Here is a 27099-nt window from a genome sequence, read left to right as displayed (position 1 = left end):
GTTCCTGTACCATACCAAAAGTCTTTGATGAAACCGGCCCCTGATACACCTTCCGACCACAAAAAACTCTTCTCTGGTGCAAATAGACAGCGGAGCAGCCGTGATTAACAGTACGGCAGCGATAACGAAACTAAATAAGCAGCTTGAAAATTACAAAGATATAACAACAAATAAACAAAGCATCCATCATCAACGTAAAATGACAGTACTACCAAAATAAACAAAAATATAACTAAATTGTGGGTAATAATTGACTTACCCTCATATAATTACTGTTCATTTTTAAGTAACAGACAGGAGAATAATATTGCAGAAGAAAAATGTTCCATAGGTTATGAGGCCCTTCATATATCTTCGCTCATTTTCTAGACAGTTTACTGCTTCCTCTTTCTAAGGGAACCTATTAAGACACTGACCACATACATGAAGTAAGTCATCATTTTGAGATACTGCCTGATACCTATGCAACACACCTAACATACATGTAACACGGGTACGACCTTAAATGACCAAAGCTTCTAGGAAAACTACAACAGTCTGTGCTTGCTTATGATAGACTACGTTAGATTAAAAACCGTGCTGGCAGAGCATAAAATGTGATTCGTCTGAAAAGGGCACCTGTCCCCCTCAGTGGACCTCCAGTTGCGGTATTGACGTGCAAATTCCAGCCTTCGTCACCGATCATGAGCTGTCAACATAGGTCTTTGAACCGGCCACTACTGCGGAGACCCGTGCGCAGCAGTATTCACTAAACGGTAATTAGGGAGACACTGTTGGTAGCTTATTGGTTCATCTGGACAGTCAGTTACTCAACAGTTATCAGACTGTTCACCTATGCATCTGCAGCCATTGTTCACGTCACGTATTATGTTAGAGTATAATGACTTTTCCGGAGGCTAGAAATCTACTTTGTAGGAATCAGCACGGGTTTCGAAAAAGACGGTCGTGTGAAACCCAGCTCGCGCTATTCGTCCACGAGGCTCAGAGGGCCATAGACACGGGTTCACAGGTAGATGCAGTCTTTCTTGACTTCTGCAAGGTGTTCGATACAGTTCCCCACAGTCATTTAATGAACAAAATAAGAGCATATGGACTATAAGAGCAATTGTGTGATTGGGTTGAAGAGTTCCTACATAACAGAACGCAGCATGTCATTCTCAATGGGGAGAAGTCTTCCGAAGTAAGAGTGATTTCAGGTGTGCCGCAGGGGAGTGTCGTAGGACCGTTGTTATTCACAATATACATAAATGACCTTGTGGATGACATCGGAAGTTCACCGAGACTTTTTGTGGATGATGCTGTGGTATATCGAGAGGTTGTAACAATGGAAAATTGTACTGAAATGCAGGAGGATCTGCAGCGAATTGACGCACTGTGCAGGGAATGGCAGTTGAATCTCAGTGTAGACAAGTGTAATGTGCTGCGAATACATAGAAAGATAGATCCTTTATCATTTAGCTACAAAATAGCAGGTCAGCAACTGGAAGCATTTAATTCCGTAAATTATCTGGGAGTACGCATTAGGAGTGATTTAAAACGTAATGATCTCATAAAGTTGATCGTCGGTAAAGCAGATGCCAGACTGAGATTCATTGGAAGAATCCTAACGAAATGCAATCTGAAAACAAAGGAAGTAGGCTACAGTATGCTTGTTCACCCACTGCTCGAATACTGCTCAGCAGTGTGTATCAGATAGGGTTGATAGAAGAGATAGAGAAGATCCAACGGAGAGCAGTGCGATTTGTTACAGGATCATTTAGTAATCGCGAAAGCGTTACGGAGATGATAGATAAACTCCAGTGGAAGACTCTGCAGGAGGGACGCTCAGTAGCTCGGTACGGGCTTTTGTTAAAGTTTCGAGAACATACCTTCACCGAAGAGTCGAGCAGTATATTGCTCCCTCCTACGTATATCTCGCAAAGAGACCGTGAGGATAAAATCAGAGAGATTAGAGCCCACACAGAAGCATACCAACAATCCTTCTTTCCACAAACAATACTAGACTGGAATAGAAGGGAGAACCGATAGAGGTACTCAAGGTACCCTCCGCCACACACCGTCAGGTGGCTTGCGGAGTATGGATGTAGATGTAGATCTGTGGCCTGTGGCACACCACAGTTGACTCGGTGCCAGTTTTGGGTAGCACCATTGTGCCGTGCACAGTATACTTCAACCGCAGCGGCAATTTACAAACTTAGCCATTTCAGAAATGCTTCCACCCACGGTCCAAAAGCCAGTGATCATGCCCCTTTGGACATCAGATAAATTGCTCCATTTCCACATTACAACCGCGACTGCACTGTTTTCTGCATCCCCCAAACATTTGATTAGAAGATTAACAATTTGGAACAGATTGTATCGAGGAAAAGTATCTTGTAAGTTATCAAACGTTTTTATTAATCTGGTTAAATCGTCATCTTTCGTGTGGAACAAATTTCCTACGTGAAGGTATTTTGCCATAGTTCTTAGACTGAAATACCTCATTTGTCTCAAAATGGTTTTTAAAAGAAAAATCTATTACAGGTGGCAGTATTAGCCCACACAAGCTATCCCCCAGAAAATCAGTTATCGGGTTTGCCACAAGTTCTGGAAATCGGTGACTATCGGGGAATTTCGAATGTGTCAGGGGAATGAGGGAAATATCAGGGCAATTTGAAAAAGGCACTGAAAAAATCTCATCGGTCTCATTTCATCAACATGGTGTTTGTGACATGTAAATACTGGGTGATCAAAAAGTCAGTATAAATTTGTAAACTGAATAAATCACGGAATAATGTAGATAGAGAGGTACAAATTCACACACGTGCTTGGAATGACATGGGGTTTTATTAGAACCAAAAAATACAAAAGTTCAAAAAATGTCCAACAGAGGGTGCTTCATCTGATCAGAATAGCAATAATTAGCATAACAAAGTAAGACAAAGCAAAGATGATGTTCTTTACAGGAAATGCTCAATATGTCCACCATCATTCCTCAACAATAGCTGTAGTCAAGGAACAATGTTGTGAGCAGCACTGTAAAGCATGTCCGGAGTTATGGTGAGGCATTGGCGTCAGGTGTTGCCTATCAGCATCCCTAGAGATGTCGGTCGATCACGATACACTTTTGACTTCAGGTAACCCCAAAGCCAATAATCGAACTGACTGAGGTCTGGGGACCTGGGAGGCCAAGCATGACGAAAGTGGCGGCTGAGCACACGATCACCACCAAACGACGCGCACAAGAGATCTTTCACGTACCATCTGTCGGACATTTTGTGAACTCCCCCCCCCCCCCCCCCCCCCCACCCCAATAAAACCCCATGTCATTCCAAGCATTTGTGTCAGTTTTTACCTCTCTATCTACATTATTCTGTGGTTTATTAATTTTTCAAATTTATACTGACTTTTTGATCACCCTGTAGTTGGCCGCACAAGTGGACTTCCACGACAGCCCAAAACCGCAGCCCATTTCTGTGGGTATCTCTAACAGTCTGGGCCTGCCAACCTGAAGCCCACCATTTCCCACTAATGTGTAAGCCCTGCCTATCGTCTGTAGTCTCACTGATCTGCCTGCAGTCTGGGTCTGTTTGTGTGTGGCATAATGCAGGGGATTTTCACGGTTTATCCGAGGACCCGGCACTGCGGTGCTTCTCGGCAGGCCGGAGGCCACGGGTGATGGATTTCAGGAAATAAGACTGTCTCACCCCAAATACATTGTATAGAGCGGCATTTTGTAGACATTTTATTTATTCTAGTACATTTTGCCACTTCGAAAATAATTTATATATTATCGAGTATGGACGATAAGAAGGAAACTGTGGCAGTTGCTAGCAATTCGTACGCTATGTACTCAATATTTCTCAAAAGAAAAATCTCACAATACCTGTAAAATAAGAGACGTAACACATTGACTAATAAACGGCAATAATGAACGTATTAGAACGAACTTTTTATTGGTGGTCACCCGTAGTGTTGGTTTACACTACTCTTCACCGCCTTATACACTTTCTTCGAGAGGCCTACATTTTTCTGAGGTGATTTCTGAAATCGGTGAAAGTATTTTAAATCTGTCTTGTAACTCCGAGGCAATGCCTATTTTTGTCACAAATGTGTTTTGTTTTATTGAAATAAAATAATAACAGTGGTCTTAATGCAACACACATACCATTTGCCTTGCTTTCTTCATCTAAAAAGAGTTCATTACAAAATATGCTGATGTTAGCAGTTTTAGCAGATTTTTGCTCACACGGGGGAGAAATCCACCACGGGGCCACAGCTTTTGCAGCATCTTTCCCCTTCTGTGCTGCATGTCTATCGTCTTTCTGTTCTTTTTCCCCTCCCTTGAGGAACATGTCTGGAGTTTTTTTAGGAACTGCACTGTCCTTAGCTGACATAAGAACAGTCTCACCAATGTTTTTCGTTCCTTTTTCCTTTCTTTGTTCACCTTCTCTTATCCTTCCTCCGCTTCGGCATTTCAGGCTCCTCTTTTTTCTTCTTCCTCCTCGTGTGCTCCTGAAGGCAGCCCCACGCGTCTGACCTGTAACGTGTGACAGGGTAATGTGTAATTCCCAGCCACAGGTCTACAGGTAGGTTTGCACATATCCCCTGGTACAGGCCATGACCAGGGAGGAGTGATCGCCTGAGCTGCTACCTTCTCAAATTGCCGATTGGTCCCTCTGCCAGGTGTTTGGGAGGAATGACCTGAGGTGCGAACAATCACCTAAGGCAGGTGCGCCCCCCTTTGCGAAGGATGACCCCCAGTTGGAAGGAGCGTACCGTCAGACATGCTGGCAATCGTGGGGGATTTTCTCACGAGGAGCCAGTCGTCTTCACAATCGACATCTACAAAACATAAACAGAATGAGGCTAATGATTCAAAGACCCTCTCAGCGGTACCACAGTTCCTTGTGGTTTCACGTACTGAAGAGTCAGTCCTTTGCAATGGTAAATCCATTTATTCTTCAGGAAGGTGTTTATACAGTTGCCAGCCCTATGAAATCCTGCCCTTGTTTATGGAATGGCTCTTTGCTTTTGGAGACTACTTTCGGTTCTCAAGCACAACAACTCTTGCTGCTTCACTTCTCCACGGCTATCGTGTTCGTGTCGAGGCCCGTCACACTGAATTATTTCTGTGGTGTTATTTGCACTAGGCTGTTCGACGGTCTGACTGAGTCCGAAATCTGAACGTACCTCTCTGATCAGGGTGTATCTGCCATCCGTCAGATGGTGAAAAAGGTAGATGCCTCCTTAGTGCCCACACGCACTCTTTTTCTCACCTTTGATAGAGTAGTGCTTCCATCCAAGATCAAAGCAGGATATGAGGTTATCACAGCCTAACCGTACATTCCGAATCCAATATGCTACCACCGGTGTCATCGTTTCAACCACACTCAAATGTCTTATCGACACCTGGCCAAATGTGTAACCTGTGGTAGGGATGCCCACAAAGGCAATTGTCCGCCTCCTCCTCCCCGCCGTATCGACTGCAGTGGCGGCCGTGCCGCTTCCTCTCGGGATTGTCATGTGTATCTCAATGAGTGAGCTGTCCAGGAGATCTAGATAAAGAAAAGTTCTTTACCCGGTTGTTCACAAGTTATTGGCTAGTTGCAAACCATGGGTTCTATTGTCTGGCACTTACAGTACTGTTCTTACTATATCTCACTCCGTGAAGGACGCGGCCACACAGACGTGCGACCTCAAATTCAGCTCTGAGGTTGTGAACCCCCCCAGTGTCACAGAAGCATTGCATTCCCCTCGTCCAGCTGTGCAAAGAGCTATCAAACTCTCGTCTCACAGGGCAGCGTCGCCAGCCACACAGCCGGCAGGCTGGAAAGGACAGAGGGAATGCTCACATGGAGACTTCCTGTGACCTTCCAGCCAACTAACACCTGAGTCTTCCTCTGCTAACCAGAAAGGCTCGAATAAGTCCGACAAAGTCCAACGGTCTTCCCCTTTTCCATCTCGAAGATACTCTTCGACAGTGTTGACGTGTGATACCTTTGCCCGGTGGGCCTCTGTGTCACTGGTGTTCACCACAGACTAGTTTTACGTGTTGGACGCTGCACGCTGACAGCAGAAGAAAGTAGACACTTCTGTTGACCTCGTGGAGCGGGATCCTTCTGCCTTGGTACCCTGTAGCAGCGAATCTTCGCAGGCTGGCACTCTGCAGCTGCCGAGGTGACACCATTCTTTCCTCGTGACATCTCTCTTCCAATGGAACATCCGTGGTCTTCATTTCAACAAAGAGGATTTATGGATGCTGTTAGAATCACAGCATCCACTTTTACTCTGCCTTCAGGAAACAAAATTGCATCCTTGTGACTGCTTTGAACTTTCGCATTTCTTCCTCGTACAATTAGACCTTCCGCCCGAGGTCAGCATTCCATCTCGCGGGAGAGTCGTGCTGCTCATTCGGGATGACATTTGTAGGCAACCCATCTCCCTGACAGCCTGTCTTCAAGCTGTTGCAGTTTGCCTTTTCCTTCCTCACTTGACCTTTCCCTCTATACTATTTACGTTCCTCTGTGATTCAGTGTCACCGGGGCCTACTTCATCCACCTTATTGGGCAGCTACCTCACCCATTTCTGCTGCTCGGTGACTTTAATGCCCACCACCCCATTTGGGGTTCTCCCAGAACCTGTTGGAGTGGTGCCCTCTTGGTTGACCTTCTTAATCAACTTAACATTATCTGCCTTAACACAGAAGCACCCACGTTCCTGTCAGACTCCTCGCACTCCTGTTCCCATTTTGACCTATGCATATCTTGCCCATCGTCTTGAGTAGTCCATTCTTTCTGTCACCTTCTCGAGTGACCAATTCCCGTGTGCTATTCGTTTGTCGGCTCCTACCCCACCTTCGTGCACACCCAAATCGCAGCTTACGAAGGTCGACTGGAGGCTTTACTCGTCCCTGTCGACTTAGACGAAGGCAATTTCCCAAGTTGTGATGACCAGATGGAATATCTTACAAACGTCAACCTTACCGTCGTAGAATGTTCCGTTCCTCGTACTTCCTCATTGCGTCGTGTCCCGGTCCCTTGGTGGACTGAGGCATGCCGTGACACAATTTGCTCACAGAGACGTGCTCTCCACGTTTTTAACTGACGTTCTACGATGGCAAACTGCATTCATTATAAACAGATGTGTGCACAGTGTCGTTGTGTTCTTCAGGATAACAAAAAAGCTATCTGGATTTCATTGACTAGTTCTTTTAACAGTTCCACCCCCTCTTCCATCGTGTGGGCCAGCCTCCAACAGCTCTCTGGGACAAAGATCCAACCCCCAGTCTCTGGCTTGACAGTAGCAGATGATGTCATTGTGGACCGTATTGCTACCTTCATCACCTTTGGTTGCCTTTTTGTGGAAATTTGGAGCTGCTCCCACTGTCACTCTGCCTTTCTCCATTGGAAACAAGTGGAGGAGACTCAGGCGATGCCCTTCTCTTCTCAGAATCATGAGTGTTACAATGCCACCTCTACTGTTAGGGAGCTAGATCATGCTCTCACTTCATCCAGGTATTCTGCCCCAGGGCCAGACGCTTATCACATTCAGATGTTGTAGCACCTTTCACTTGCAGGTGAGCACTTTCTGCTTAATACGTACAACCGCACCTGGGCAGACGGCACGTTTCCCAGACGCTGGTGTAAAGCCACAGTCATACACGTACCCAAGTCCAGTAAGTACAAACACCTTCCTTCTAGCTGCCACTCCCTCTCTCTCACCAGCTGTGTTTGCAAGGTGATGGAATTTGTGATTCGTGCCCGGCTGATACGGTGGCTCGAGTCTTGCTATTTACTAACCACTGCACAGGGTGGATTTCAACTGTGCCATTCTACAATTGACCATCTTGTCACTTTGTCCACCTGTGTCACGAATGGTTTTTTTCCTGTGGAAATCCCAGACTGTGGCCGTGTTTTTCAGTTTGCAGAAAGTGTACAACACCTGCTGGAGGACTGATATCCTCCATACTCTCTACACGCGGGGCGTCTGTGGCCACTTGCCCAGTTTCCTTGACGAATTTTTAAAAGACTGATTTTTCAAGGTACGTGTGGGTTCTGCCTTGTCGGACACCTTTGTCCGGGAAAACAGTGTGCCTCAGGGTTCTGTCCCGAGTCCCATCTTCTTTGTTATCGACATTAACCCTATAATGGCCTGTCTACCGCCAGGCACCTCCTGGTCCATTTTTGTGGACGATTTTGCCATCTGTTGCAGTTCTTCGTGGACCTGTGTAATCGAGCGGCGTCATCAGCAATGCCTTGACAGTCTTTACTCGCGGAGCATTGACAGTGGCTTTAATTTTTCGACTGAAAAAACACCACCCTCTTTACATCTTGGGCCTGTTGCTCTTCCATTCATTGAAACTGTGAAATTCCTGGGGCTCCTGCTCAATAGGAAACATCTTGGTCCTCCCCCCGTGTCTTACCTGGCAGCCCACTGTATGTGGTCCCTCAATGACCTACGTCTCCTCAATGGTACTTCCTGGATTGCGGATCGAATCACCCTCCACCTTTTGTACTGGTCCCTTGTCATTTGAAACTAGACTGTGGGTGCTTTGTTTATGCATCTGCACATCTGTCCCTCTTACGCCATCTCAACACTACCCACAATCGTGGCATCCGTTTGGTCCCTGGCATCTTTTACACTACCCCGGTTGAGAATCTGTACCCAGGTGCTGCCGAATGACTGCTGTCCCACCGCCGTGACTTCCTCCTCGACAGATACGCGTGCCGTTCATCTGCTGTGCATAACCGACCGCCTCCTTCTTTGATGACTCCTTGGATCACCAGTAGGAGGCACATCCCTCTTCTGTGTTACCTCCTGGAGTTCGCTTTTGGCTCATGTTCCGGCAAATTAACTTTACACTTCCAGCAACTTTCCTGGAGGGTGTGGACCCTTCACCACTTCGGCTTTGTGCAGCGGCCCGTGTTCACCGTGGCCTTCATTCGCCTCCTAAGGATACTACACCAGCGCCACTCTAACGCCTTTAGCTTCGTGACTATCACACGAAATTTCATCGTAGTGCATTTGTGTATCCTGATGGCTCTCGGACTGACTGTGGTGTCAGGTGTGCCTTTGTCATTGGCACTGATGTCTTTTTTTTGCTATCGGTTTCCGGCACACTGCTCTGTATTTACAGCAGAGCTCTTCGCCCTATATCAGGCCACAGAGTACATCCGGCAACACACTTTTCAGTTGTGTCATCGGCTCAGACTCTCTCGGCACCTTTCAAAGCCTCTGTGTGCTGCACACCGTCCATCTCTTAGTGCAACGGGAAAACTGTCACTTGCTCGCCTTGATGGAACCACTGTGATGTTTATGTGGGTCCCTGGTCGTGTTGATCTGCCAGGAAATGAGGTTTCTGATGCTGCTGCCAAGGCTGCAGTCTTCATACGTCAGCCCCCTAGTTCTCGCATTCCCTTCGATGATCTCCGTGTTGCCATCTGTCGGCGGGTGGTGTCACTTTGGCATCGCCACTGGTCCTCCCTTCGTGGGAATGAGCTCCGGGTTATTAAGCCTCTGCCAGTGGCTGGAATGACCTCCACTCGCCCCTCCCACCATGAGATCATCATTTTAACTAGGTTGCTTATTAGGCACTGCCATTTTAGCCATCGCCATTTAAGTGGCGCTCCCCCACCACTTTCAACCAACTTTTAATTGTCTGCCATTTCCTGACGGAATGATCTTTTTTTGACCAGTATGTTTCTGTTTGAGTTTGCCGTCTGAGTTATCGGCCGTTTTAGTGAACGACAAGCGAGTTGTTGACCGCATTTTACTTTTTATGCGGTGTAGCAATATGGGGAAGGCCATTTAATTCTTAGTTCTGGACCTCCATTTCTCTATTGTGTGTTTTATAGACCTTTCTCCACATCCCTGTTTTTAGCTGTCTTCTCGTTCGTCATTGGGGATCGAGATGTAGTCATTTTTAACTCTTCTCTTTGTCTTCGTGTTTCACAGTTTTGACATGGGTGTGTATGACCCTAGTCGTTTTCATGCCCCAAAACAAAACAGAATTGGGAAGAAAAATGGAAGTCCTTGTCCCCCCCCCCCCCCCCTTTTTTTCCTTCCCCCCCTCGCCCTCTCCAACTTAGGTCTTTATTTACCTTTGAGATCTCAAAATTTGTCAGGGAAAAATGCTAAAACTTGTCTGGAAACCGAGGAATTTCAGTTGAGGAAACTTGAGAAAACCCTGGTTATGTTACTGTGAGTAAGATGTGGTCCTGACTTCTCACAAATTTTAATGGTATCAGAAATAACTTGTAAAAAGGAAACTAAAAGCAAATTGCTCAACGAGGTACGATAAAGTAGATTTATAGTTTAAACAGATGGATGTATTCAGGTCACGAGTCTTCACCATATTGTATGTTTTTCCATTATAGCATACTAATTTCAGTTTTAATTAAGTTGAGGTGTTGTCTAGTCAGGGCTGTGCCAGAGGCATGGTGGCTTAGAGCTGCACTGAGGGGGAGCAGAAATTGACCAGAGAAGAAGACATAAATGATAATTAATTGAAACCCTCAGCAGCTGACAGGTGTTGTTGATATACCTCGATGGGGACAGCTGAAAATGTGTGCCCCGACCGGGACTCGAACCCAGAATCTCCTGCTTACATGGCAGACACACTATCCATCTGAGCCACCGAGGACACAGATGAATAGTGCGCCTGCAGGGACTTATTCCTTGCACGCCTCCCATGAGACCCACATTCCCAAACGTCCATGATCTAAAAAAAAAAGGCACTCCATCTTCAGGCCACGAGTAGCCTACCGGGACCATCTGACCGCCGTGTCATCCTCAGTGGAGGATGCGAATAGAAGGGGCGTGTGGTCAGCACACCGCTCTCCCGGTCGTGATGATGGTATTGTTGACCGAAGCCACTACTATTCAGTCGAGTAGCTCCTCAATTGACATCACGAGGCTGAGTGCACCCTGAAAAATGTCAACTGCGCGTGGCAGCCTGGATGGTCACCCATCCAAGTGCCGACCACGTCCGACAGCGCTTAACTTCTGTGATTTCACGGGAACTGGTGTATCCACTGCGGCAAGGCCATTGTTACATATGTAATGTTTCTAATTGACAGTTGGGAATGTGGGTCTCATGGGAGGCATGCAAGGCAAAAGTCCCTGCAGTCGCTTATTCATCTGTGTCCTCGGTGGCTCAGATGGATAGTGTGTGTGCCATGTAAGCAGGAGTTTCCGGGGGTCGAGTCCTGGTTGGGGCACCCATTTTCAGCTGCCCTCAACGAGGTATATAAACAACACCTGTCGGCAGCTGAGGATTTGTTAATCATCATTTATTCTAGAGAAACTGCACGGTCATCAATGGTATCTGTTCCTTCGGGAGCAGTTACTGTCTTCATATATAGAGAAGACGACGTTTTAAGAATTAGCTGGTAGAGATAACAGAATTCCCTTCTCTCTCATGTTTCTATCTTCTGCTCAGGAGCAGAAGACTCTCCCTCGGTCTGTGACTGAAAGCACACTGTTGTCACAGTGCCATCATTTGTCCAAGTAGCGCTATAACCAAATGACCTTTACAGAACAGATGTCTGTCGATGAACACGGTTTGTGTGGAGCGGTGCACTTACTTCACACAGCTACCGACTACACAGCTCACTCACGTCCAACAGCAGAGTTGTCATTCCTATTTCCTACAGTACTGTAGGATCTCAAAGGTTGCCAAGTGGGCGCTAAGTTAAAGATTTCTATTTGACCCAAGACTTCTGATTTTTTGTGAATTTCTGCCTACTGAGGACTGGAGTGAGACTGAGCTAGAATGCTTCAATGCATTTTATGGAATAATGAATGAAAGGGGAAACAGGTCTCACTTATAATACACTTTTTTAGTTTACTTTACTTTCCTGTCAGGGAGTGTGTTAAATGGAGGTTCTGTATCTTATCTTTAAAAATGTGCAACTGATTCTGTCCAAGCAGCACAGGGATTGATACGGCAGATCTTGTTAGCAAAAGGCTTTTGATGCCATCCCACACAAGTGGTTCATAATAAAGTTGCATGCCTAAGAATTATTGTCTCGGTCTTGTGAATGGATTCGTAATTTTCTGTTGGGAAGATCACGGTTTATAGTAAATGAAGGAAGGTCATTGTGTAAAACAGATTGATATCTGACGTTCCCCAGGGAAGCGTTATAGGCCCTCTGCTGTTCCTGATCTACAGAAATGATGCGCGAGACAATACGATCGGCCCTCTTAGACTATTTGCAGTTGATGCAGTTATTTATCATCTTAGTAAAGGTGTCAGAGGATCAAAACCAACTGGAAAACGATTTAGACAAGGTATCTGTATGGTACAAGTGGCAGCAAATGCAAAATAATGAAAAGTGTGAGGTCATCCAGACGAGTACTGAAAGGAATCGGTTAAATTTTCCTTACATGATAAATCACACATCTCTAAAGGCTGTCAATTCAACCAAATACTAGGGATTACAATTACGAACAGTTAAATAGGAATAATCATATACAAAATCTTCTGGGGTAAATGAACCAAAGACTGTGTTTTATTCGCAGAACACTCAGAAGATGCATCTCGTCTTATAGAGAGACTGCCTACAGTATGCTTGTGTATCCTCTGCTAGAGCACTGCTGTGCAGTATAGGATCCATACCAGATAAGATCTACAGAGGACATTGAAGAAGTTCAAAAGATAGCAGCTCGTTTCATATTGTTGTGAAATAGGGAAGTGTGTGTCATTGTATGATACACAAGTTAGTGTTTTTCGTTGCAGAGAGATCTTTCCACAAAATTTCCATCGCCAACATTCTCCTCTGGATGCAAAAATATTTTGTTGGCACCCACCTACATAGGAGGAAATGATCATTGTAATAAAATAAGAGAAATCAGAGCTCACATGCAAGGTTTTTCCAGTGCACTTAGTGTGGAATGATAAACAGTGTGAAAATGGTTCAAAGAACCCTCTTCCAGACACTTAATTGTGAATTGCAGACTAGTGCTGTAGATGGAGTTTTAGGTGCTTTGAAGTTCCAGGTGAAGCAGCTGATGAAGAGGACTGATGCAACTTCCCTTTCAGATATTTTTTTTCCATCAAAATGTGGGTACAAGAAATGATCATCCAAACATCAAAATAGCTGACATGTGGAATAATCGGGTCAACTGCCGGATGTTTGCAATCAGCCGTATTGCAGATCCTCCAATACAGCAGTCTCAGGTAGCACCTGAAGAAGGCAACGAGTTACGTGGCCGAAATATTGTGCCAGAGTGACACAAACAGCCAGCATTAGACCAGATTATTCCACATGTCAAGATCTCCCAGGAAATCTTGAAGAGTTACATCAAAATAGCTGTTTTGATGTTTATGACAACGCCAGTGTTGGCTACATATTGTAAACTCATTACAGCAGATTAAAGATGATAAAAAAACTCATAATTATGGGTGAAAGCAGACTGACAAATTAAGCTATGTTGTAGATAGAGTAAAACGTACTTGCCGAACTGCAGTTCAATGACACAATCAATGAGTTTGTGCTCAAAGCAAGAAAATGCAAAATAGAAGTTAATCGAATCACAATATTTGGAAAGAGGTAGTTCCTGAATCTTGATTGTAGTCCCTTTTCTTTTATTTCTGGGTGTTTTTTAATCACTATTAATAATGTACAAGGAAGGAATAAAATATGTTCATTATTATACCTCTATTAAAACCCATGTACAGTAGCTCTCATAAACAGTAAGATACAGATTTTGTTTTACTACAATTTTTTTAAGAAAAATTGTACTACTATTAATTTAGTACTGTTGATACATTCAGTTTGTTGTATGCAATAGTTTATATTTTTAATAATGCTCAATTTTTTTGTAAACCTGCTTACAAAATTATACAATAAGCAAAGCGTGTGGAGAAAAAAATTGCTGAAACATATGACACATGTCTGGAAAGTAAGTATCGTTTTGGAAAACAACTCACAAAAACCTTTTTTTAAACCAAAATTTATTTTTACAAATCAGAGCATTTCTTAAACTATTTTTCTACATAATTGCCTCCATTGTTCAGACATGTCATATCTACATATATGCACTGCAAACCACCATGAAATTGCATGGCAGAGGGGATGTCCCATTTATCCAGTTATTAGGGTTTCTTCCCATTGCATTCACCTTTTGGACTTGCGCCATAGGGTTGAGAACTGTAGGGTCTCCCTAAATGGGTCAAGTATGTACTACACATCAGAGGCTGCTACTCGGGTAGCTGACTGTGTGGGGTGCACACAAAAGTTTCTTAGATTAGGCAACTCTCCATCCAATCCAGATAACGATAGCTGTGGAAAACCCACAAGTGTCAGTCAGAGATGAAAAGAAATACTTCCCCAAGGAGAGAATATTAAAATCCTGATGGTAAACTGCCAAAGCATTCACAACAAAGTGTCAGAGTTTGAAGCACTCCTGAAAAGAAGTGGAGCTGGTTGAAAACTGAAACTGGTAGCTGTGAGATTTATGGGAAAATTTAAATGTATATCGAAAGGATAGGCAAGTGGGAAATGGAGTTTGGTGTATTTGTTGCAGTAGACGTGTGCGGATGGATGTGTGCGTGCGTGCGTGCGTGCGTGCGTGCGCGAGTGTATACCTGTCCCTTTTTTCCCCCTAAAGTAAGTCTTTCCACTCCTGGGACTGGAATGACTCCTTACCCTCTCCCTTAAAACCCACATCCTTTTGTCTTTGCCTCTCCTTCCCTCTTTCCTGATGAGGCAACCGTGGGTTGCAAAAGCTTGAAATTGTGTGTGTGTTTGTGTTTGTTATTGTCTATCAACATACCAACGCTTTCATTTGGTAAGTTACAGCATCTTTGTTTTTAGATATATTTTTCCCATGTGGAATGTTTGCCTCTATTATATTCAATTAAATAATTTCATCAATAATTGATTGTTTTCATTGTTATAAAACATACTGTGAAACAATACTAAATGCCTTCTCTGAAAACTACCTAGAACAGATAGATACGAACCCCACTAATGCTGGAAATATATTGGAACTAATGGCAAAAACGGACATGACCTCTTCGAGGAAGTCCATACAAAACCTGGTGTCAGTGACCTTGATATGGTTGTGGCAACAATTATTACCAAAGTACAAAGGACAACTAAATAAAGTAGGAAGATATATATGTTCAGTGAACTAGATAAAAAATCAGTAGTGTCATATCTCATTGAGGAACTTGAAACTCTTAGCACAGGGCAAGAGCATGTAGAATACCTATGGCCAGAGTTTAAAAGAATAGTTGACCATGCACTGGATAGATGTATAGCCAGTAGAACAATTCATAATGGGAGGGAACAACCTTAATGGCATACAGTTAGGTAAAGAAACTTCTAAGGAAACACATTACTGCATAATAGGTGTCAAACAAAGCATAGGGCTATAAATAGAGAGATGCTGAATGAAATGCCTTTGGCTGTCAAGAGAGAAATGTGTGATTCCTTCAATGACTACCATAGCAGAAAATTATCAAATGATCTTTCGCAAAATCCGAGGCAATTCTGTCTGCACGTAAAGGCTGTTGGTGGCACCAAAGCTAATGTCCAGTCTGCAGCGAATGAGACAGGAACTGAAATTGAGGATAGAAAAGCAAAAGCTAAAATGCTAAACTCGGTTTTTCAAATGTTCCTTTACAAAGGAAAACCCAGAAGAATTACCCCAATGTAATCCTCGTACAACTGAAAAGATGAATGAAAAAAATATTAGTGTCAATGATGTTGAGAAACAGCTGAAATCGTTAAAATTCAGCAAAGCTCCAGGACCCGATGGATTCCCTGTCACATTCAATATTGATTTTTGCAGTTGAGTTAGCCCCACTTCTAACTATAATCTGTCGTAGATACATCCGACAAAAAATCGTGCCCAGTTCTTGGGGAAAAAATAAGTCACACCTATCTAAACATATTCTGAGCTCAAACATTATGAGGTATCTTGAACACAATGACCTCCTCAATGCCAACCAGCACTTATTTTGAAAACATCGATCAAGTGAAACCCAACTCGCTCTTTTCTCATGTGACATACCAAAACCTTTGAATAAAGGCAATCGGGTAAATGCAGAAGTTCTTGATTTTCAAAAGGCATTTGACTCAATACCAAACCTGTGCTTATTGTCAAATGAACAATCAAATGGAGTATCAAGTGAAATTTGTGACTATATTGAGGACTTTTTGGTAGGGAGGACACGGCATGTTATCTTGGATGGAGAGTTGTAGTCAAATGTAGAAGTTACGTTTGGGTGTGCTCCAGGGAAGTGTTTTGGGACCCTTGCTGTTCATGTTGTAAATTAATAGCGTTGCAGACAATATTAATAGTAAAATCAGGCTTTTTGCAGATGATGCAGTTATCTAACTATTTGAAAGAAGCTGCATAAATATTGTCAGATCTTGATAAAAGTTTGTGGTGCAGAGACTGGCAACTTGCTTTCAACATTCTGAAATTGAAAGTTGTGCACTTCCCAAACAATTATAGTAGTATCCCACGACTATAATATCAACGAGTCACAGTTGAACCTGGGTGTAACACTGTAGGGATTTGAACTGGAATGATCACATAGGCTCAGTCGTGGATAAAGCAGATGGTAGACTTCAGTTTATTGGTAAAACACTGAGGAAGTGCAGTCATTCTACAATGGAGATTGCTTACAAATAACTCACGCGACCGATTCTAGAATATTGCTGAAATGTGTGTAACCGGTACTAAATAGGACTAATGAGGGATATTGAATGTATATGTAGAGAGGCAGCCCAAATGGTCACAGGTTTGTCGGATCTGTGAGAGAGTGTCACAGAGATATTGAAGGAACTGAAATGGCAGACTCTTTTAAGACAGATGTGTTTAATCCATGGGAGAGTGTCACAAAGATACTGAAGGAACTGAACTGGGAGACTTTTGAAGATACACATAAACTATCCGGAGGTAGTTTCAAGAACCAGCTTTAAATGATGACTCAAGGAAGATACAATAATCTCCTATGTATTGCTCATATTGGGATCACGAGGACAAGATCAGAATAATTACATTACGCCCAGAGACATTCAAATAATCATTCTTCCCACTCTCCGTTAGTGAATGCAACAGGAAGAAACTCTAATAAATGGTACAAAACGATATACCCTTTCCTGTGCACCTCACGGTGGTTTGCAGGGTATAGATGTAAACGTCAGTGTAGGTATGGAGTGTGGGAAGAATGGTTGTTTGAATGCCTCTGTTTGTACTGTAATGATTCTAATCTTGTTCTCGTGATCCCTATGTGAATGAGAACTAGAGGCAGCAGTTAAAGCCGGTTCTTGAATTTCCATTAGTACATTTTCTCAGAATAGTTTATGTCTGTCTTCAAAAGTGTTTTTTCAATTTTTTCAGCATGTCTGTGACATCCTCCCACGGGTGAAACAAACGTGTGACCATTTGTGCTGCCTTCTCTGTGTATGTTCAATACACCCTCTTATTCTTATTTGGTGCAGGTCCCACACACTTGAGCAATATTCTAGAACTAGTTGCACGAGATATTTGTAAGCAAATGTAGACCGATTGCACTTCTCGAGTATTCTACCAATAAACCAAAGTCTGCTACCTGCTTTACACACAACTGAGCCTATGTGATCATTCCATTTCATATCCTCGCAAAGTGCTACACCGAGGTATTTATGAGTTAGCTGACTCCAAGAGTGACTCATTGATATTAGAGTCATAGGATACTATGTTTTTAATTTTGTGAAGTTCACAAATTTACATTTTTGAATATTTAAATCAAGTTGCCAATCTCTGCACCATTTTGAATCTTTATCAAGATATGACCGAATATTTATGCAGCTTCGATCAGACAGTATGCCATTGTAAGTAACTGCATCATCTGCAAAAAGTCTGAGAAGTCTACCAGATAGCCCTCGATCCAGTCACAAATTTCACTTGATAGCACTTATGATCATAATTTTGAAAATAAGCGTAGGTATAGTACTGAGTCTAATACTTTTCAGAGATCGAGAAATACTGCATCTACCTGACAGCTTTGATCCAAAGCTTTGAGAAAATTGTAAGCTAGATTTCACATGATCAATGCCGTGATGGTTGGCATGGAGGGCGTAATTTTGTTCAGGGTACCTCATTATGTTTGAGCCCAGATTATGTTCTAAGATCTTACAACAAATTCATGTCAGGGATATTAGACAGCAGTTGTGTGTATCACATTTTCTTCCCTTACTGTAGCAGGTGTGTCCTGTGCCTTTTCTGAGAAATGGGTGTGGTTTTTTTGTTTGAAGATCTGCAATAGATTATAGTTGGAGTAGGGGCTAACTCGGCTGCAAATTCAGTATAGAATCGGACAGGGGTTCCGTTGGGCCCTGGAGCTTTGTTCAGTTTTAACGATTTCTGCTGATTCTCAACACCACTGACACTAATACTTATTTCATCCATCTTCTCAGTTGTACAGGGATTAAATTGTGACAATTCTGAGTTTTCCATTGTAGAAGAACATTTGAAAACGGAGTTAAGCATTTCAGCTTTTGCTTTGCTACCTTCAGTTTCAGTTCCCGTCTCATTCGCTATGGGCTGAACCCTAACTTTGGTGCCACTAACTACCTTTACATATAACCAGAATTTCTTTGGGTTTTGTAAAAGATCATTTGATGATATTCTGCTATGACAGTCATTGAAGGCATCACACATTGCTCTCTTGATAGTCAGGATCTCTCTATTTATAGCCTTATGCTTTGTTTAACACCTATTATGCAGTAATTGCTGTTTCCTTAGAAGTTTAGTTGTTTTTTGTGACTGTATGCCATGGTGGTTCCCTCCCATTATGAACTGTTCTACTGAGTATATATATCTATCCAGTGCATGGTCGACTAGCCTTATAAACTTGAGCCATAGTTCTTCTACATCCTCTTCCCCTGTGCTGAAAGTTTCAAGTTCCTCATTGAGATACGACACAACTAGAATTTTTACCTTGTTTATTGAATATATAACGGAAAATTTAAGATGGAATTTAACAATATTGCAAAAAGTAAAGGTGCTACTCACCGTATAGCGGAGTTGCTGAGTCACAGATAGGCCTATCTGCAACTCAGGATCTCTGCTATATGCTGAGTAGCACCTTTCCTTTTCACAATATTGTTACTTAACATATATAACTTCCTACTTGTTTTTGTTGTCCTTTGTACTTTCCCAATAATTGTCGCCCAACCACATTGTGACCACTGATACCAGATTCAATGTGGACATCCTTAAAGAGATCAGATCTATTTGTTGCTATTAGATCCTATATATTTCCATGTTGAGTGGGATTCCTAACTATCTGGTCTACATAGTTTTCAGAGAAGCATTTAGTAATGTTTCACAAGATGTCTTATGTCGCCCACCACTAACAAAATTGTAGTTTTCCCAGTTGACTGTTGGGTTATTGAAGTCTCCACCAAGGATTACAGTACGATCGGCGAACTTATGTACAAGTGACGGAGGTTTTCTCTAAAAACATTCAGTGACATCAGGAGATGTGTGGTGAGCGATAGAAGGATCCAGTTGTCATTTTATGCCCACTCCTGATACCAAGTCTTGCTCAAACAATCTCGCATCCAGCTTCAATTTCTGTCTCGGTGGATTTGAATTTCTTGTGTACTGTGACAAGTACACCACCTCCATTTCCCATTTGCCTTTGCTTTTGATGTACACTAAAATTTTGCCCAAAAATCTCACTGCTATTTATATCGGGTTTCCACCAGCTATCTGTACCTAGTACTACATGAGCTTCACTGCTTTTCACGAGTGCTTCAATCTCTGACACTTTGTTGTGAATGCTTTGGCAGTTTACCATTAGGATTTTAATACTCCCACATGTGGGAGGCATGAAACCAACTTTTCTATGCCCTCTTCATACAAAGATGCCACCAGTGAAGACAGTCATTGCTGAACAAAATTTTTTGTGCCTTTGTCACTGTCAAAGTGCCTCCCTCCAAAATCATGCTTAAAATTAAAAAACAAGTGGTAGTCAGAAGGAGCAGAATTTGAAACAAAAGGCGTGGAGTGATGAATCGTGACATCGTATTTCTTCACGACAATGCACGTCCCCATTCTGCTGGGTTCACTCGAAATATTATTCACTAATTTAATCGGGAGCAGTTTTATTCCCAGCTGTACAGCCCCAATCTCGCACCTTCTGACTACCACTTGTTCTCGAATTTGTACCGTGTTCCTGAAGGATGCCACTCTGACAGTGATTATTACACGAAGAATGGTATTCAGTAGTGACAGTCTCCACTGATGGGATGTTTGTATGAAGAGGGCATACAAAAAGTATGATATTTCCACTCCCCCCCCCCCCCCTTCCCCCTCCCCCAAAACTGGACATTCTTTTCAGATGTGCCTCATAGTTTTATGGAAAAGTGGGGGTAAGGAGCTTTGGCAGTAATGCCAGGTATGCAGGATATATACAGTACGGATTTGTGGTGCAAAATGTAGTGTCGAGGTGACGTCGAGTCTTGTGCTGCAGCCGGGACCAGGGCTCGAAGCGGGAGATGAACGAGTCGGAACGGCTGCTGCGGCTGTTCTGCGTCGTGCCCAAGACGATGACCGACCAGGAGCTGCGCGAGCACTTCCAGCAGTTTGGCGACATCGACTACGTGTCGATCGTAAAGGACCGCGAGACCAGGGAGAGCAAGGGCTTCGCTTATGTCAAGTTCCACAAGTGAGTATCGTTCTGGGTAGTCTTCTTACGTGTGTGACCTCATTACGAAGGAGCCTAGTGTCTCCGATTACTGCAGCTGTGCTTTTCTACATTTGTAATACTCAGTTTCGTTATTAACATTGGTTTGTTGATTTATTGCTGTTCTGTTGTTATTTCTTTCAAATCGTGTGCACGTTTTTCAAATAATGATGAACTTTTATTGCGTATAGACGATTACGAGGCAGCACATTGGTGGAGCTGTCATTTGTACTCGGGTGATTCGTGTGAAAAGGTTTCAGATGTGATTATGGCCACACCGTGGGATTAAGACTTTGAATGCAGAGTGGTAGGTGGAGTTATATGCGTGGGACATTCCATTCCACTTTATAAATTGTTTGGAAATCCAGTCCTCAGAGGTCCACTGTATCAGTAGTGTGCCAAGAAAATTAAATTTCAGGCATTACCTCTCACCTCGGACAATGCACTGGCTGACCACCTTCCCGTAATGACATAGAGCAGCGGTATTCGTGTAGAGTTGGCAGTGGTAAAAGACAACCGACACTGTGTGAGATGACCACAGAAATCAATGTGGGGCGTGCGTCGAATGTATCCGTTAGGACAGTGCAGTGAAATTTGGCGTTAATGAGCTACGGCAGCAGATGACCGATGCGAGTGTCTCTCCTGGGCTTGTGACCGTATCGGTTGGACCCTAGGTGACTGGAAAACTGTGGCCTGCTCAGATAATCTAGATTTCAGTTGCCGAGGGCTGACGATATGGTTAAAGTGTGGCACAGATCCCCACGAAGCCGTGGATCCTGCTTGTCAACGACGCGCTGGACGAGCTGGTGATGACTCCGTAATGGTGTGGGCTGTGTTCACATGGAATGGACTGGGGCTTCTGGTCCCACTGAACTGACCATTCACTAGAAACGGTCATGTTTGTCTATTTGGAGAACATTGCAGCCATTTGTGGACTTGACGTTCCCAAACAATGACTGGATTTTTATGGACGACAATGCCACAGTTGTTAGTGATTGGTTTGAAGAACATTTCGGACAGCTTGAGTGAACGATTTGGCCGACCGGGTTGCCCATCGTGAATCCCGTCAAATACTTATGGGACATAATCGAGAGGTCAGTTTGTGCGTAAAATCCTGCATTGGCAACACTCTCTGTATAGGGGCAGTGTGGCTCAGTATTTCTGCAGGATCTTCAGACGACTTGTCGAGTCTGTGCCACATCTGCTGCACTTTTCTAAGCAAAAGGCAGCCTGACACGATGTTGAGTATCCCGTGACTTTGTCGCCTCAATGTAGTGCCTGAACGAAACTTGTAAGTATGCTACCCAAAGTCCATGAAAGAAGTATTTTGTGGTAAGTGTACTTTCTGTGTCATTTGAAGAAAATGCTCTGTTCCTAAAATGTACTTCCCAGTGGCCTTTAAAACAGCATTTGGTGGTGTGTATACTTCCCACAGCCCTAAAAGCTATATTTCGCAACAAACAAATAGCAGCCAGTGCAGTGAGCTACCACTAGATGCCAGGAATGTATGGAAGTGGTACAGCGTAAAGTTTCTGGTAAGTATACTTCACAGGGCTTGTGAGAGAGTTAATAAATTGTACATTTGCTTGCACGCTTATAAATGTGTAGGATACAGATAATTTTACACTTCTGATACTTGTCAAAAAATATCTGAATTTAATTCGTCCAGATTCTGTCCGTCACAATTTACACGGTACAGAATTACTGCCGAGCTATACTGTTAAGATAGTTAAAGAGATTCGAATATATGGATCCACTTGCAATGCAGAAATTCATGAGGTCCACTGTTGTCAATAAGTCTGTAAGACAGCTGACTAAAATCGTGAATGTACTAAACTTATGTCAACTTTCACAATGCAGTTAGTTCCCTTCCGTTAAAAAACTGCAATTAAAGAAGCACTTTGCAGAATTATCTGGTTTCCGAAGATTCGGTCATAATGATTTACAGCTGTATTCGGAACAGTATTTCCACCAGTAGCCGCATTATATCTCGAGGTTTGGAATGAGACACAGTTATATACTTTTAGTTGTAGGTTGATTTATTGCCATAAGAGGAAAGCTGGTTCCCTTTCGATCAGCTGAATATATGTCTAAATGAAACTGTTTATTCTAGAATGACATTTTACATTAATTTTACAGAGATATTCATTGCATTACTTTAAGCTTTTCATAGCTACCCATTTTTGCCTCTTCTTTTAATAATCCACAGTTACAAGTAATGGTTAAATGGTACTTTCATTCAGTATTTAAAAGTAATTCATTTTTTATTTGAATATCAGCATTGGGTACGAAAAGCCCTCTCACAATTGTCATCACAGACACAGATGCGTATGCTGTAGTAAGAACAGGGCGTGTGAACTCAATAAAAACTGAAGTATAGGTGCGACATTACGTCCTGAGGTATTACGTGTCACTTACCAATTTTCCATTTTTCTCTTTTCCAATGGAATTTTGAAATACAGAACAGCCAGAGATCAACAGCGGGGGTTATCTTGCGATTGCTGGCTGTTGCCTCTGTTGTAGCGGTGTCGGCCTCATTATCTGTGGCTGATGCAGTGAAGATTTAACTGCATTTGCGCCACTTGGATACTAGATATGAAACGGAAATATATGTTTTGTAAAATGTTGTCGCAAACAAATAAAATTATTGATTTACATAAAAAAATCATTTTGACATATATTAAATTACTACTATGTCTTGACACCAAGATTCGCTTAGGTAGGAAGAACAGCAATGTGAAAGCTCCAATATCTTGTCACACTTTAGCTCCAATGAGCAACCAATTTGGATAAGTATTTGCACTAGAATATCATAGGGGAGAAACCAGGAGCTTGTTCTCCAGCTCACAGAGTTGAGAATTCTTTTCTTCTGTATTTGATGATACGTTACCACTTTCTGGAGCTTGGTTGACAATGTGAGGTGCTTCTCTGACGACCAGTATGAAATCTCCACAGTATGATATTCTTCTCCAATTGTACTAGTAGATACTATTTCATTTTTAATCCGCCCCAATAAATAAAATGTCCCAAAATAACTTTTCCTCTTACAAAATTCATACTTTCTTTCTTAGAATTGAACAGTTGCTACTCAGTTTGACAGTAAATTAGCACCTGTACTAGTAGTCTCTGGTTTGTACTACCTCCAAAATTAATTCTCATCATGTTATGCTTATTTCACTTCCATATTTGTATTTGGTCATATCGGTTTTCTTGCCTGTAGGAAGTACGAAGTTATCGTAGATAATGAACAACGCAGTTCTAAATAGTTCTCTTAAAATGACCAGTATTGTATAAACATTATGTATATATCTGATATGTTTGCTTACCTATTTGCCGCCGGACACCGCATTTGGTGCACCTGTCTTATTCCCGGTAGTGATGTGATGTCTGCAGTGAACGGCGAGCATTGCTAAGATACATAACATGTGGTTCCTGCGCGCCAGTTCCTTCATGACTTGAAGTGTGCACATCACTAGTATGGCTGTAAGAGTTGAGATCTCCATAAAAAAAACGTTGCCTCGCATCACTTCTGCTCTCCCACTTACACCCATCGCCCTCTTCCGCCCTCCGCCTCACCCCACTGTCAAGGTTTAGTTCATTTATGCACACAGTTGACTGACATATTATATAGTATCTACACTGTAGTGACTGGGGAAGGAAATTGGTCAATGTATTTCGACCCTACGAAGAGTCTCCCTGCAAAGAGTGGATAGTTATTTTTGATCCTGCTTCCACTCTGAGTACTTTGTCAGTTCTGTCTGTAGTGTTGTCAAGTACATGTTGCATGGCTGTGAATGTGTTTGAAAGGGCTCTGCAGTATGCTGACCAGGGCTATGAGCTACAGATTCAAAGTCCGTGTTTTGCATATTTTTTGATTATGAAATTGGATGGGAAAAAGCTTCATGTCGAGAAATGACTTAAACTGGGGAAGTACTCTTTTCACCATCAAGAAAATTATGCTGTTTCTCATCAGAAGCAATCATTTATTGAAAGCTTAAATAGAGCCAGAAGAAGAAGAAAACAAGCACGGACCATTAAAAAAAAACCTGTTGAAATTTTTGCAGAAACAAACATTCCAGTCAAAAAGCTCTTGTTATAGCAAATAAAAACTACTCTCTTTTTGTTACTACTTTATCTCCAGTTGCTTTTTTTTCTCTCCTGTCAATTTCAAAGCACTAAGAATTCGTCTTCATGCACCTACTGCAGCAACCTTATAAAGTTGTATATCTCATTTACGAAAAAAAGATCAAACAAAAAAATTGTTGCTGATTTTGCCAAAAATTGGTACTAAAATTTCAGGTTCCTATCAGTGAGTGGTTACCTGGTATGCGTACAAGACAAAAATGGAGAACTTTAAATATCTTGCAGAGTATCTCATGCAGCCAAGGCATACGAAGGCTGCGACCGTTCATTCAAGGCGGTGTTTGCCGAACCCAAGCGGCAGGCACCGAGGGACAACCCTTTCCCTGACCGCTTCTCTTCAGCGTCCGGCTCGGGTGGAGGGATGCCTGGCGGGGGAGTGTTCGACAACGCGTACACTCCTTTCAACAGCCGTAAGTACTGTACATAGTTTTTTGATGTTATAGTGCTGTAATGATAATTGTATTTTATAAGAACATCGTATGTTTCTCGTCATATTAAAAGGGCAAGTAACTTTTGTTTCATACTACAGGGAAAGGACAGTATGTAGTAGCATCTCATTTTGTGCCAGTTTCTCAATCGTCTGAGATGCATTATTTTCCATGACGGGTGAACCCCGTGTTCGTGAGAACCCAGATTATTTCGGGCAGAGTGGGCATTCCTTGCTGAAAGAAGTCTGTTAGCATCAGATATAGGCCTTGGTTTGAGGGAGAAATTTCTGATAATGTACTTGTAAAACACAGAATTGTATGCAAGTACAGAAGTAAATTAAATTACTGACTCCAAGAAAACTGGAAAAGAAGAAGATTAAGACATTTGAGGTGTAATGTTGCGAAAGGTGGCAGAAATCTTATGGACCAACAAGATACGAAATGAAGTGAGGTGGTCCTCTGCAAAATTTACTAGGAAAGGAACGTCTGCGAAAAACTCTCGGGAAGAGACTGGACAATAGGACACGAGCTGAGACATTGAGGAATAACTTCCGTGGTGCTCGAGGGAGCTGTAGAAGGTAAAGACTGTGTCGGAAAACAGCAAATAATTGAGGTTGTCCTCCGCAAGTGCTACTCCGAAATGAAGAAGTTGGCACAGAATAGTAAATGGTGCCAGGCTGCATCAAGACAGTCAAAAGACCGATAGTCTGAGGAATAAATAGTTATTTATTGACTTCAGTAGCCCAGAAAGGGAGACAGTTGTGATATCAAGGATTGTATTGCGGAGGTTTGAATGACAGCTGCAGTTTAGAATCTTGTCAACTGAGAAGTGTGCACGAGGATTTGAAATTGGCGAAGATGACACAGAGAAAGAAAAGACTGGAAGAGCCGAAATGTAGTGGGAATCGACACGTATGAAATTCTACAGTATGTTTTCCTCAGGTTTCACAAATTGTGTGGTGGCTAACAGAAGAGATAACTGCAAGTTTTGTGTTTGTCAAGTGTCCAAATTCCTTTCTGACAACAGTAAAATGAGCAAAATGGTTCAGCTTCCATATTTGTGTCACAGTTAACAGACAAAAGCAATTTTTTAATTAACTGCATAATTATTAGTGGAGAGGCACGAGTTGTTTGTCCAAATGCCGAGACAAAAGTATTGTTCTCTTACTGTGCTACTTTGGAAGCCTCTAAAATGCTACCATATATTTTCATCAAAGGAGACCACTGTCTTTCAGAACAGTGCGTGTGTGTGCGTGTGTGTGCGTGTGTGTGTGTGTGTGTGTGTGTGTGTCCTGATATTAATGTGATACCTTTTGCTTCACAGTGCTGTATAAATTTGTTAAATTTTGTAGGTGAAAGGCTACACTCTTATTGTACTCATCTATTGATCTTTATTGTTCCCGTCTTATCCTTCACTGTATTCTTCATAATTTCTGTGTGCTGACACAATTTCTGTATTACTTGCAGTAAATGTCTCCTTTATCTTGATACCTCCACGATGTCAGTGTCTTCAAAACAGATCACAAGATGAGCATCAAAAAAAGTAAATCTAGTGTAACGGAATGAAGTTAAATAAAGCAGGTGACATTGCAGGAATTAGACTGGAAAATGAGAATGATGTAACTGTCAGTGACAAGTGGATATAAAATGCAGACTGGTAATAGTAAGAAAAGTGTTTTATTGCTGAATTGTTAGGGTAAATGGGGGTTTGGGTCCCCACTCCCCATTTTCCAGTTTCTTTAAGCACTGCCATTTTCCATTTTATCCTCTCAGAGATGACCCTCGGAGTTGCAGCTTCCTGTAGTTATCAATGTACCAATGCAGAATCTGCAGCAGTGCTGCAATTTCTGA

The 27099-nt window shown here is 42.6% G+C and overlaps 1 protein-coding gene across 2 annotated transcripts in view; it reads left to right on the top strand.

Moving 5' to 3' along the window:
• LOC124720496 (RNA-binding protein 45) overlaps positions 1 to 27099 on the top strand; it is a 147486-nt gene that overhangs the window by 4517 nt on the left and 115870 nt on the right. For both annotated transcript variants that reach the window (XM_047245856.1, XM_047245855.1), the window contains exons 3-4: positions 20465 to 20659; positions 25046 to 25230. In XM_047245856.1, the coding sequence (XP_047101812.1) occupies positions 20465 to 20659; positions 25046 to 25230 (380 nt within the window). The remainder of the gene's footprint in view (positions 1 to 20464; positions 20660 to 25045; positions 25231 to 27099) is intronic.

Source organism: Schistocerca piceifrons, chromosome 11, assembly GCF_021461385.2.
Source record: "Schistocerca piceifrons isolate TAMUIC-IGC-003096 chromosome 11, iqSchPice1.1, whole genome shotgun sequence".
Lineage (NCBI taxonomy): Eukaryota > Metazoa > Arthropoda > Insecta > Orthoptera > Acrididae > Schistocerca > Schistocerca piceifrons.
This window is presented reverse-complemented; position numbering and strand designations above follow the sequence as displayed.